A 14,085-nucleotide genomic window follows, 5' to 3' on the forward strand; every position below is an offset into this window, starting at 1 on the left:
ACATGCAACCCTCCTCTGCTGCCATCCCGGGGTCCTGACATTACCACCATCCTATCACTTCCATCAAAACTTGGGCTTTTTCTTCATGCCGTGGACCCTGAGGCCCACATCTATGGATGTGACTTCAGTAGCCATCTGGGACTTTGGCTTAAGCCTCCGTTCCTTCTTTTGTTTCAGTTTGTTTTTTAATTAGGGTCTCATTATGTACTCCTTCCTATTTCGCTGGCATTGCACCCTTTATGTAAACCAGACTAGCCTTAAACTCTTGTTGACTGCCTCTGCATCTCCAGTGCTGAGATTATGTGAGCACCACCATGTCTGGCTTTCATCCTTCCGTTTTTCGTGTATGTATAACAAGTAGCATGTGGACTACTTGCTGACCTTGGGGCATATTACCACAGGTGGCTGTGTTTGATCAGGGTAGCCCTTCACCAGCTTGCTCAGGTTAGTCTCTCTTGATGAATTTGGGGTTCCGCAAGAGGTTTTCTTCAGTGGGTGGGGTTCTGCTTTCAAGAGTACCTTCCCAGCTACCCCAGTGCTGAGAAGGCGGCTGGTTCTGACTGGGGCCCATTCTTCTCAACAACTGCATTCTTCCTGTTGGAAACTTTAACCTCCTTTCCTGACAATGGGCACATCTTTCTTCTCATTTCCTCTACTTGTTGCTGTTTGTCATTGCCTACCTGGAAAAGAATAGTGAACGCTAGCCTGTCTTGAAAGTCCCTCTGCCAAGCCATTGACTTTTGAGTTCAACTTCCCTCAAGCTGGAGTGTGAGTATAACCTGAATGGCCCCTAGCCCAGTTCTCAGTAGAGTCTGTATTCCCCTGTGAATCTGCATGGCTTCACCCTCTGCTCTCTCAGAATTCCCACCATGACGGTCTGGTCAGCTCTGCTTATAGTGTCCTAATGGTTTTCTAGCTCAGTGTTCCAAACTCCCACATTCTTCCCATAGACGGGATCCAAAGACCTACAGTCCACATGATCAGACTCGTATGAGCAATGGCCCCACTGCTATTTTTCATGGGTTTAGATGTATTTTTTTATTAATTCATTGAGCATTTCATACCTGCATACAATGTATTTTGACTTATCCATACACTTCCCTTATCCTCTCCAACCTCTTCCGAAATTTGTGTCTTTTTAAAAGATAACCCTAGGAGTTTGTTCTGTCCTCCCCAGAGGCTAATGAGGGTGGGTCTGACCCCTGGGATGTGGGCAACTTAACAGGTGGCCCCACTTCTCAATCCTCATTTTATATGATAGAGAGGTATTTTTTTTTTCTTATATCGACATACCTGACAGAAACCCTCTTCAGGAAGAAAGGGCTTATTTGGGTTCACATTTGAGCATACAGTACTGAATGACAGCCAAAGTTTGATGGCAAGAGTTGTCACACTCGCAGTTAGGAAGCGTAGAGATGAATGGCTCTTCTCAGCTCAGCTTTTCATTTCCATTCAGCTCAGAATCCCACCCAACCCATGGAACGGTGCTACCCACATTTAGAATAGGTTATTCCACTTCCAATCTATCCAATCTATCCAATCTGGAAGCTCCCTTACGTAATACCCAGAGGTTTTTTTTTTCCCCCCCGGTGGTCTAGATGCTGTCAGGCTGACAGTGTTTTCCATCACAAGATGCTCAGGTATAGGAAAGGTGACCTATTGGGAGATGGCTGCTAGTGAAAGAGTAACCAAAGGAGGGACACATCCCACCATGGGGGCGACATAAGAACACCAATGGAAGTCCAGTGGTGGACAGCAGAGGTCACCTCTAAGCAGAGCCCTTTAATGTTTCATAAAAAGGACAGATAAAGGCAAACATCCTAGAATTGTTTAATTGCAAGGCTCCTAACGGTAGAGGCTCTTCGCAATCATCTGGCACCTAGAGCTAGGTCACTAGCCATTGTGAATTGTTAGCTGCTATGAACAAGCTCCATAGAGGAAGAGCAAGGGATGGGCTCTGGATCCATTGGCTTGGATATAAAAGATGTCCTAACTCTCACGCTAGCCCTGGAAGTTGTCCACTTTGTGTAATTACTGAATAACCCTGGGAGATCAGCTCCCCCAGCTCAGCGGGGCCCCAGATGTCCAAACATGCAGAAGCTAAGATCCATGATTTTTCATGAACTTGGTAGCCCCCGGGCACACGAGACTAGGCTGGCTTTTGCTGTGTGATGCTTGCATCCTGGTCCCTGCCCCTCAGCCACTTGTGTGGGGTCCCGTTCCGCTGCCCTCGTCATAAACTTACAAATATGTAAGGGCTGGAAACTGACAGCTCCCAGTTTTGCCACACTCTCTGCCTGCTCAGCCAGCTTCCCAGGGCCTAGGTTTAGGGACATCTTCTTCATGAAAATCTCTGATTTGTGATGGGGACAGGAGCGAACATCCATCTAGGAAGTCCTAGGCTCAGAGATCTACCCCTGGATGTGCTTGTAAAAAATTCCTGCTTCTCATGTACTCCTTCTTCATTATAATCCAGATAAAATCCAGGACTCTAGCATACATGGGCTTGCCCTTTTTCCTCTGCCCTCTGCTTTTCCGGTCAAGGACCATTTGTTTCGCTGGAGTGTCACGCATCCAAGGCCTGCTTTCTGACCCTGCGCTGTACCTTCATTCCAGAATTTGTATTTTGCTTAGGGTTGGTTAGTATGTGTGAGTTTTCTTGAAACCACTTGCTGTGCACATCTGGACAGGACAGGTTGATATCTGAACTTTATCATCTTTAAGCATAACGCATATCATTTATGTGTTCACATGAAACAGACTATACCCCTCGGAGTGCTGCCGTGTGAGGTAGTAGGCTTATGTTATCCCCGGTGGTCCAGGATAGGCTCTAAAACTGGTTCGCTTCTCACCTTTCACTGCCCACAAGATGAGTGTGTTTACAGACCTGACCAAGGAGCATGTGGGATGTACCTACTTGCCTCCAGGTTTTCAGGGTCCAGAACGTCCTGTGACTCTCGCCATATTTTCTGATGTCTACACCTATGTGTATTTATGCAATGTGTATGTTCTTGTTTTCCTGTGGGGGCATTTGGGGTGCCCTCGTCTCTGCCAACTGAATTAACTGTTTTGCCATCAAAGACAACCAAAAGCAAAAATGGCTTTATAGTTCCCTGGGTGGGTGCTGGCTGATTTCATTGGTTGCCCGAGGCAGTGCGGTGGTCTCCTTCCAAGTCCCGCTGTGACGTAGGCTTCCCTAGTTCCCATGCTACCATGTTATCTCCAGGTGAGACTGTGGCCCAGTTAATGTCTAGCAAGGGTGAGCTAAGAGGAAAAGAACATGTGGAAGTCAGGCACCGAGCTCTCCCACAGGCCACTTTAGCTCCAGGGGATGTCGCTGGAAGGCATGCATGTTTATGGTCTTTGCAGGGGCAGAAGAAAGCAGCTTCAACTGCAGAGATGGCTTTAGAGATAGAGTCCACCCACACAGCTTGGTTAAACTGCTGTCTGGTTGGTGGGAAACTTGGACCTAGGGAGTCAACCAAGTTCCTTGCCAACCATCTGATTTTACAGTAATGCTTTCCTGCCTTTTCTTTCTGTATGGTTGTCTCAGAACGCCACCCGTCTGGTGCCCTTAACGAAGTAAAGCAAAATTTCCTATGTATGCCATACTCTTCTTACGTTGTGCTTCCTGAACTCAGTGTTTGCATTCCCAAGGAAGTGTCTGGTGCTCTGCCCGTTTCCAGGAAGTGGGATTCAGCCTGGACTTGTCGTTGCATGCAGGAGTTACACCTGTGTTGAGCACAAACTAATTTTCTTTCTTTTCTTTCTCTTCCTCCCAGGACTATACCTTAACTATGTATTTTCAACAATATTGGAGAGATAAAAGGCTCGCCTATTCTGGGATCCCTCTCAACCTCACGCTTGACAATCGAGTGGCTGACCAGCTCTGGGTGCCCGACACATATTTCTTAAATGACAAAAAGTCATTTGTGCACGGAGTGACAGTGAAAAACCGCATGATCCGCCTCCACCCTGATGGGACAGTGCTGTACGGGCTCAGGTCTGTCCGCTCTGCAGGGCCTCTGTACGGGCTCAGGTCTGTCTGCTCTGCAGGGCTCAGGTCTGTTCTGCAGGGCCCAGGTCTCTCTGCTCTGCAGGGCCACCGCAAGGGCTCAGGTCTGTCCGCTCTGCAGGGACCATCTTGAAGTTGTGGGGTACGCTGGCAGTGAGATTCTCCTTAGATTAGGTGATAAATATCCATGAGACATTCTAAGCTTTGCAGAAAGGAAACCCTAATCCCTGGAATATTTGGTGCATTGCTGTTCTTATAAGAGTCACCAAAAGTTACAAAGCAGCCTTCTTGGATAGTTTGTGTATAACTGGGTTGCCATCTCTGAGAACACAGATTCCCATATCAGAAAGCACAGAGACCTGTAATTAATATTCCCCTGACACTTGAAAGGCTTAAATAGTTGTTTTCCCAAAGCAAGCTGCACTGCTTAATTAGAAGGCGTCTATTGTGCAGATTTAAGGTATAGGCTCAGCTGTACTCTATGGAGGCAATGCCGAGAGCCCGACACAGGAGGCGGAGATTTCTCCAGGGCTTACGATGGAGTCAGCTACCTGAAAGCCAGGCTACCCCCTGAGTTGCACAGAGGTGGCCCAGGACTTCCCTGCTTCCTAGGAAATGACCCAATCTTCCTATGATGCTCCACCCTGCTGTTTTATAATTGTATGTTATCAATTTGCTGAATAACATTCTCAAGTCCTGTTTCTGCATGGATTTTGCGCTGATTTTGCTGCTGGGCTGCTGTTGTTTGGTACGGATGTGTGGATGCACCTGTCTGACTTCCTTGATGTTATGGGTTAAAAGTGGCCTTGAGGCCTTCTGGGAAGTGGCCAACAGTTTTGAACGAAACATTATGTGGGTCTCTTGGAGGAAGTCCTATCTCAACTTGCTGTGAGTGCAGAACTTTTTCAGAAGACTCCAATAGTTTTAAAAGTAAAACACCAACCCGAATGTGTTGAAATCTACCTCCCATGGTGGGTAGAGTCTCTGGATTGAATAGAGGAGATTGTTTAGCTTAGCCCTAACTAGAAAATATTGAATGTCTTCTTTAACCAACCACAATATTGTAGCCAAAGTAGGGATTTCTGCCAACTCAGACCTTTCTAAGTAGAAGGGAATATTAGTGCATGTAAATAGAACTGTGATGGTGTCTCCCTGGAGTCCAGTCTGATGTTCTGTGGCCAGGTCGAGCAGTTTATACTTTTACCCCACAGTGAGACATTCGGTTCCAGCATAAGAAGTCATGATAGTGCGTTGGTCTCGCCGGAAGAGCACCTACCCTGACACGACCATTCCCCTCACCAAAGTCGAGGCGGGCTGTGTGTGTGTATACCCTATTTGTCCACACGTGTGGATGTGAGTGTAGGGACCTGAGTTCATGTCTGTGTGTGCATGTGGATATGTGTCCGTAAAGCAGGCAAACTGGCTAGGAATAGCAAAGAAAATCGCTGACATTTTGCCTTTTTAAAACAAAGCATGCTCTTTGGGTTCTCTTCCTTTCTTTTTTTAATTCTTCATTTAAAAATATTTTCCTCGTGGTCCCTCTTTTTTTATTTTGCATGTACTTATTTTGGGTGTGTATTCATTCAAGGAGGGTAGGCTACCTGGAGGAATTGCTTCTCTCCTTCCACCCCATGGGTATCCAGAACTAAACTCAGGTTTCAGGCTTGCTGCCTAACGTCTTTCCCCATGAGTTGTCTTGCTGGCCCCGCTTTCTTTCTTTCCTTCTTTCTTTCTTTCTTTCTTTCTTTCTTTCTTTATTTATTTATTTATTTATTTATTTATTTATTTATTTTTGACGGAAGTAAACTCTATCAATTTGCCTTTGGTAAAATCAAAGGACTCTAACTTTGGGGAATAGCTTACGTAACATGCGCACAAGTTTAGGAATTTCATTTCAAGGTGTCAAATTCCATGCCAAACAAAAGGGAAGAGTACAAAATAGAAAACCAACCGAACAAAGAGGAAACTGTTTTCTAAAATTGTAGCTTTGCGTCACACTTGGCCTACAAAGTAAGTACTGCTGCAGTAATAAGTCAGGGGACCTTTCATGATAGCCTTGCACAGCAATTTAACCATCAACATTTGGTTAACTTTCCATCAGTTTCCTGAAGTCAGGAAGCAGCTTCCCTTGTAGCCCTTTCCCCCCCCCAGGAACGATTGTCTCATGCTTCTCGATCTTCATGGAGATTCTCCTATTTCTATAATAATTCTTCACATTGCTGAGGACCTCCACAAGCCCCCGTAAGTCCAGACTGAGCAGCCTATCCTATGTATATAATGACTGCACAGTTGGCTTCTGGCTTCTTAGAAGTTGGCTAGCCTATGCATTCTCTAATGCAAAACAGTATGTCTTCACAGAGTTTAAGGAGCTTTTGAACAAAAATCACGTTAATAATTAAAGATGCTGATTAATGTTTAAGGTTCACATAGACACATTTTCATCCTGTGCTACCCTGTGACGTATATTCCAGCCTTTCATAGAGAAAAACATAAATTTTTCTCCATAAAAATAAGGTGGTGTCACTCTCACCCTGTCTTCAGCCCTTCTTTCTCTTCTTGCTACTTTTGCTGAAAGACAGTAGGAACATAGCAAGCCAGAGCTAAGTCAACATCTCAAGCCTGGATGATACACTGTATCTCTTGGTAAATAGGATCAGACGCTCCTCAGTTTTTAGTATTGTGGCATCTTTATCAACTCATCAGAAGTTGAACACATTGTAATTATAATCCATAGAATCTTCCAAGCCTACAGCATGTCGGTGCTCAATGGGACAGTGGACATTTCATGTCTTTGTCTGGAGCTTGAAGTTGACTAGGAGCTGTGGATTCTGCTGAGGCCCAGCAATGTAACAAGGGCTCCTAAAAAAAAAAGAGCAAGATTCAAAATCCAAAGTCAGTTTTCTCCTGAAGACCCTTTGCTTTTACATAGGAACACCAGAAAGCTGAAACTGACCCTCTCCATCAGCAGTGTCTGTACTGTGTGTGGGAGACTGCGCCAGTCAAATGCCCCATAGTCCTGGCTTGCTGTCTCAATCCTCAGGAGGCACCGCTGCTGGAGTCCCACCCAGAAGAGGGCGCTTCCCTCCTGGTTGTGGGTGTCAGTTAGAATGATTGCACATGAGCCCACTGTTGGACCCTGAGCTCTTTCTTCAGCCCAGCTATTGCCTGCACTGGTGATCAGCCGCTACTTTTGAGTTCCTGAGTTTCTTTTCCTTCACATAGAGCCATGGTGCACCAGGATCAAGGGGGCTTCGGCATTTTCCGGGAAAGAGAAAACTCTTTGGCTATAGACCAGAGGCAGCATACATTAATACCTCAGCTCGGTCTCGTTCTGGGAAAGCATTGATTTTTCACTCTGCTGATGGTCTGGCCCACAACTTCCCGAGAACAGTAATGAAAGGAACTGTTTCATGAGTTCCTTAGTGGTCACTGACTTGGGCACAGCGGACCCCCTTGGCAGACTGAGCCTCTAGCATAGGCAACGTGCTGTGATGCTAGGGGAATCTGTGGATAAGGCATAATGCTGTTCTGATAGGAATGCACCTTTAAAGTTTGCTTTGGGCACTCCTGCCTTTCAGGGTATCAGAAAGGTCTTAGCTGCCAACGGCTCCTGGACTCAGGGGCCGTTAACCACCCCTGTCTGCCCATCTTCTCTACTCTGCCCTGCTGTCTGTCAGACAGTGGAGACGTCTTCCCTCTCCATCTTCTCTGCCTTCTTTTCAATGTCTGGATCCTCTTGAAATATCTTACTTTGCCCCATTAAACATTGTGCTGTTCTGTGCTGTAGGTTAATAAGGAAATTACAAATATAATGCCACTTGCCCTATAACACACTGAAGTTGAATGGTGGTCATCAAATCACAGTAGCATATTTTGATGGGAAATATAAAAATATTTTAGATAATACACTATAATGTTCCTACCCGATGATAAAAGCTACTGCTGAGAATTATTAATGTAACTATTCCTGTGGTTAAAAGTTTGAATGCATCATTGAATCAAACCTAAAGTAGATTTGAAAAGATCCAAATTGAGACTTATGATTGATTCAGAACTGTATTTTAAAGCTTATTATATTTTATGGTCCCTTAGTCAACTCTGTTTACTGCAGAGAAGATCTGAGCTTCATGAGGTATTGGGAATGTCAACATGTTGGGGTCTCCACTGAACCCGGCCTTCATGTTCACAGCTTTATGTCATGGCCTCTGGTGACCTGGTTTTCAGGCTTTCTCTGCTATGCCATGCCCGTCCTCAGCAGCTCTCTGAAGTGTGGAGAAGAATCTAGGATCTCCTCACCCTTGTAACTCTCAGGCTTCCCAAACCACTGCTCTGTGGATTGCACCGCCAAGGTTGTTGGCCAGTTCAGGATGGACACTCCCCGCTGTGAGCCGCGTCAACCATGACCTTTGTGTGTAGTGCTATTTTATTTTTAATTTTTTCTAGGAACAGGGAACCCTTCAGGCTTTCCTCTTTCACGAGCTGGAAGCTTACCCAGGAGGTGTTTTGCCCTCTGCACACCATTCCCATTGTTGTCGTGCAGCCTCGGAAGTCAGGATGTCACTCCCTAGTGGCTCCTCTCTCCTTAACATCACAGCCTCTCTTTCGGCCTGCGCATTGGCTGCAGCAGAAGCTCCCTAGTGCTCTTCTTCTCTCCAAACCGTACATTTTGTATTTCTTTATGTCCCACGTTCTGTTTTTCAGTTTAGATCTGCCTAATAGTTACCAGTCACGACCAACCCACAGACTCAGCATTATACTCGCTCTGCCAAAGAAATCAGTCCATTCGCTTTTAGTGCAGCCAACCTTGGGCAAGGTCTCAGGGCAAGGACAGAAGGCATCACTTGCCAAAATGTCCCATGACTGACCTCTAGCCCAGTTACCAATATTTAAATCTGAATCCTCTATCTTCTACATTGCTCTTAGCACAACCGTCTTCCAGGCTCCAAAGAGACTGAGCTGTTAAGCTGTGTTCATGGCAAAAATAGGCTTTTTAGTTCAAGATTTCAAAGTCCTTCACATCTGCTCCCCGAATCCAAACGGTCAGGTTCTTCACAACAGCAGGTCTCCAGTACCTATTTCTCTATTAGTTATTCTTGAATTGCTGTAATAAGACATCATGAGCTTATTTTGCTTTAGATCCAAAGGGAAAGTCCAGAATGGCAAGGGAAGCCTGGAGACAGGCAGCCAAGAGCAGGAAGCTAAGAGATTACATCATTAGTCATAAATACAAAGTGTAGAGAGGAAATTAGAAGTGGGGGTAAGGCTATAAACATTCAAAGCTTGCCCCCCAAAACATAGTTCTTCCAAAAAAAGCCACACCTCCAAAAGGTTCCATAACCTCCCCCAAACAATGCCACCAACGGGTCACCAAGTATTCAACTACATGAGACTTTTGTCATTCAAAACACCACAGTAAGCCCCACTAATCTCGTATTGCTAATAATTTAGTGAACACTCTTTTTTTTTTTTGGATTTTTTTTCGAGACAGGGTTTCTCGTGGCTTTTGGTTCCTGTTCTGGAACTAGCTCTTCTAGACCAGGCTGGCCTCGAACTCACAGAGATCCTCCTGCCTCTGCCTCCTGAGTGCTGGGATTAAAGGCGTGCGCCACCACCGCCCGGCTTAGTGAACACTCTTAACCATTTTAGTTTAATACTTACATTGTTTATTGTAGTGAGTTTTTCTTCATTTAAAATAGTTTTTTTTTCTTTTTTCCTCCCTGCTCCAAAGGAGCAATGAGCTGACAGACTATGGTTCCCGCTCATTCCCCTACGGCGTGGGTGCTGTCTGTGCTCACCATCTAGGGTGGCGGTGCCTTCCAGTTAGGGTAACTAATATGTATTCTTTTGATTCCCAGGTAGGGAAGGGTGTGCTGTGGTGTGCTGTGGTGTATGTGTCTGTGTGTGTGTGTGTGTGTGTGTGTGTGTATGTAGAGAGAGAATGTATTAAGTAGTTTCCAGAAATTGTATTAAACACTGAAATATGGCAAGTAAAAAGGCAGTAGTTTACATGTATATTTAACCACTATTAAAATGACGCCCATTGCAAGATACATTTTTAAATGTCAGAAGTAGATATTATTCCTTCATGCTGTGTTCCTATGACTCTCTTCTGTGACTGTTATAAATTAATTTTCCATCTTTATTCATTTTTAAATGTTTATTTTTTATTATACATTAACAATTTATAATCACATCTACTTAAGGAGTAAAAATTGATGTCATCATTTATGCATACCGTGTGGAATAATTGAATCAAACTAGGTATCACATTCCTCCTTAAATATTTAATCTCTCTTGTGGTGAGTAAACTTGAATTTTCCTTTTAGGAATTTATAGTTAGCAATTATGAACTATACAGTACACGCTTGTTCTCCACGCTGAGCAGCAGGTTTGAGAACCAATCTTGCTCTCTGAGTTTTTATAGCCTTTTATTCTTATCTTCTTCCTTCTTCTCCCAGTCTTTGCCAGCCCCGTTCTGCTGTCTGCTTCTGGCTTTGACTGCTTTAGATACTGCATGCACACCACAAGAGTCAGTTTCCTTTGCCTGGTGTGTTTGGAACAGTGTAATGTTCTCCATTTACGTCCACGCTGTCACAAAGGACAGAGCCTCCATTGCTGTGGTACCTAGACAGCATGACATTGTTTATACTACACTTTTTTCTCTGCTAATGTGTTGGTGGGTAGTTTGGGTGATTTCCTAATTTCACAATGTAGACAATGTTGCACTCAGCATGGGAGTGTAGATATCTCTTGGACAAACTGACTTAAAATCTGTGGGGGAATAGCTCATATTTTTATTTTGTTCTTCAGTGATTTGAAAACCCTGTATACCACTTTTTATAATGGCTATGCTAATTTACATTGTCACCAACAGGGTACAGGGTACTCTTTTTCTCCCTCTCCTGGCCGATACTTCTTCCTGATTTTCTTGGTAGATATCCTTACATATGTGCAATGGTGTCTTACTATGCTGTGAACTTCGTATTATATGTGATTCTGAGAGTTTTTCATATGTCTGTTGGCTATGTCCCTGCCTTAGTTCAAGAAATGTCTCCTTTAAATATGAATGTAAACACCCCTAAAAAGTTCCTTCCCCTAAGTTTTCTGGCTTTCAATAATCTGACATCTGTTCAAATTCATGATGTGTAGAAATTTCCAGAACACATGACCCAAGTTATTGAAATTTCTGAAAGAATTACTTTAGAGACTTGGTAGTGTAGAGTCTGCACATCTGTGTGTGTTGTGTGTCACGTGCAGTCTATCAAGTGTTCCAGTGTGCACATCGATGCTTTCTGATTTCCTTGGTGTTTCAATATTATTAGCCAAGATTTTTCTTTCTGCGTGCTCTGTAATAGAGTATATGATATAGGGTTACTTATTCATAAGAAGGTCAATATTATTTTAAATATTGGCATGCAAATATATCCTTCATGTGGAAATACTTTGAGCAGATTTTTCTCTTTTCTATTAGTTCTTTGAGAATTTTGCACAATGTATTTTGATATTTACTTATTCCTGCAGCCTCATATTTGATTCTTCCAAGTGTGACCTTCTTCTGTAGAATCACTCAAGTTTGTGTCCCTTAAAAACACAATCAAGTCCAATTCACGCCCCCGCCCATATATTCTTAGTGTGTGGTTTTCCATTGGAGTGTGGTCAAACTACCAGGGGTTATATTCTTAAGGAAAATTGATTGTCCCTCTCCCAGCAGCTAAAAACATCCAACAACTCCTCCGATAGGGGTGAGACTTCATTGCCACCTCTCCTCTCGATGATGAACTTTGGTCTGGTGTCCAGAAAGCACCGTTTGAGGGCGGCTAGCCACGTTCTCTGCGTTTTACAACTGTTCCACTTCATATTCCACGGTGATTCCTGAGCCTTTGGAGGAGAGTTATGATCAGGATGCCCCATTCAGGGCTGAGAATCCTGCTGTCTTTTATTTCCTGGACCTTGATCAGTTGTGGATATCTGTGTTAGTCTCCATCTACTGCAAAATGGAGCTTCTCTCATGAGGGTGGAGTGTTGCCTTAATCTATAGGCATAGGTATAGGACTCAGGTAATACTATGCCCACTGTGCCCAGTAACTAGAATAAAACTCTGTGGCCTGTGGCCTGATGGGTCCCAGGTTCTTATTCTGATAGTTGTACCAGGCATAAGTTTCTTCTTGTGGAGCTGGCCTTAAATTCAATCACACTATTGTCATCTCACCCCACGATGTTCTTGCCATTATACACCAGTGGGCATATTTTGCCAGGGAGGTCATCGCTGTAGTTGTCAGTGTTGACAATTGGAAGATTCACAGTTCCTTTATGCCCTGGTACTGTATGCAGCACCTTTCAGCACTGTGAAAGTTAGCCAATGGGGGAGAAGCTGCCAGGTGAATGCCAGCTTGATTTCTTCATGTTATAGGACTCAAGTATGTGGTATATTCAAAACTATGGATAAATTCTAGAGGGTAATCAATAGCATTGACTAGCCTGTAAAGTTGGGGTCTATGAGGCCTCCACAAACTCCAAGAGTAGCCCATTTCTCATACTAGGGTCTTTGTTAGCCTGTGGGTTTTAGTTAAGGACATTGCTACCCTATTATAATGTAACACCAGTTTAAATTGTGTGATGTGATGTGATGTGATGTGTGTGTGTGTGTGTGTGTGTGTGTGTGTGCATGATTAGGAAACTTCTACCATTGTAGGTTTTTATATTTTTCAAAAAGTCTTTAGTGTCCTTTAGCCCTCCCAGAGTCTCTCCTTCATTCTGACTGCCAGCCCAGGCCTAGTTGAAGCCTTCCTGTTCCGTCACCCCCTTTACTTCATTATGTCACTGTGTTCTATCTTCTTTGAAAGCACACTGTATGGCTCCTTTACCAATTAGCTGGGCATTGTGGGTATTCCAAAAGAAACACACGTATCTGACAAATCAAAGCTGACACCCATAGATAAGAAAAAACATGGGATGTTAGTCTTTCTGGCCCTAACTTACCTCATACAGACTGATTGTTGTAAGCAGCTGCGGTGGGCTGCTTTCCCGCCCAGCTACGAATGGCTAGCTTATGCCCTGAAATAATTACACGGAAACTGTATTCTTTTAAACACTGCTTGGCCCATTAGTTTTAACCTCTTATTGGCTAGCTCTTACATATTGATCTAACCCATTCCTAATATTCTGTGTAGCACCATGAGCTGGCTTTAGGAAAGATCTTAACCTGCGTCTGTCTGGAGTCAGAGAATCATGGCGACTGCCTGACTCGGCTTCTTTCTCCCAGCATTCTGTCTGTCTACTCTGCCTACCCAATTTTCTGTCCTATTAAAGGGCCAAGGCAGTTTTTTTATTAACCAGTGAAATCAACACAAAACAGAAGACTCTCCCACATCAGACTGATGCTTTATCTATTTATTTGAGAATTTCATAATTTTGTTTTTCTTAGCAAGCAGATAGCATTCAATAGTGACAATACACCCTATTTTCATTATCCATTTATCAGCTGATGGAATTCAAGGCTGTTTTTCTTTCTTGGGTGCTATGAGAACAATAATGAACATGAATGAGCAGGTATCTCTACAATGGGTCAGAGAGTCTTTTGGGTATACGCCCAAGAGTGGCATAACTGGATCGTGTGGTAGGTCTTTTTTTCTCTTTCTGAGGGATCTTTTATTTCCTTTGTGGCCATCCCAAGTTGTACTCCCACCATCAGTGACCAAGTGTCCCCATCCCCACATGACAGCATTGGTTGTCATTTGTCATTAGATCTTAGATGTTCTGGTTGGGATAAGATGAAGTCTCAAAGCAGTTTTAATTTGGATGTCCCTGATGAATAAGGATTTTGAACATTTTCCCAAAATGTTTCTCAGCTGTTTATATTTCATCTTTTGAGAACTCTGTATTTAGTCCCGTGCTCCTTTTTTGTTAGGCTGGGTTGTGTCGTTTTTATTTTGTTTTGTTTGTTTTTTGATGTTTAGATTCTTGAGTTCTTTATGTAATATAGATACTAACTCTCTCTGGGATGCATAGAGGATATTTTTTTTTTATCTCCATTCTATAGGCAACTGATTTGCTTGAGTGACCATGTCCTT

The 14,085-nt window shown here is 43.7% G+C and overlaps 1 protein-coding gene across 2 annotated transcripts in view; it reads left to right on the forward strand.

Moving 5' to 3' along the window:
• The window catches only part of Gabrb3 (gamma-aminobutyric acid type A receptor beta3 subunit), a 240,930-nt gene that overhangs the window by 176,841 nt on the left and 50,004 nt on the right, over positions 1 to 14,085 (forward strand). For both annotated transcript variants that reach the window (XM_005357820.3, XM_005357819.3), the window contains exon 4: positions 3,783 to 4,003. In XM_005357820.3, the coding sequence (XP_005357877.1) occupies positions 3,783 to 4,003 (221 nt within the window). The remainder of the gene's footprint in view (positions 1 to 3,782; positions 4,004 to 14,085) is intronic.

Source organism: Microtus ochrogaster, chromosome 22 (genome assembly GCF_000317375.1).
Source record: "Microtus ochrogaster isolate Prairie Vole_2 chromosome 22, MicOch1.0, whole genome shotgun sequence".
Classification (NCBI taxonomy): domain Eukaryota; kingdom Metazoa; phylum Chordata; class Mammalia; order Rodentia; family Cricetidae; genus Microtus; species Microtus ochrogaster.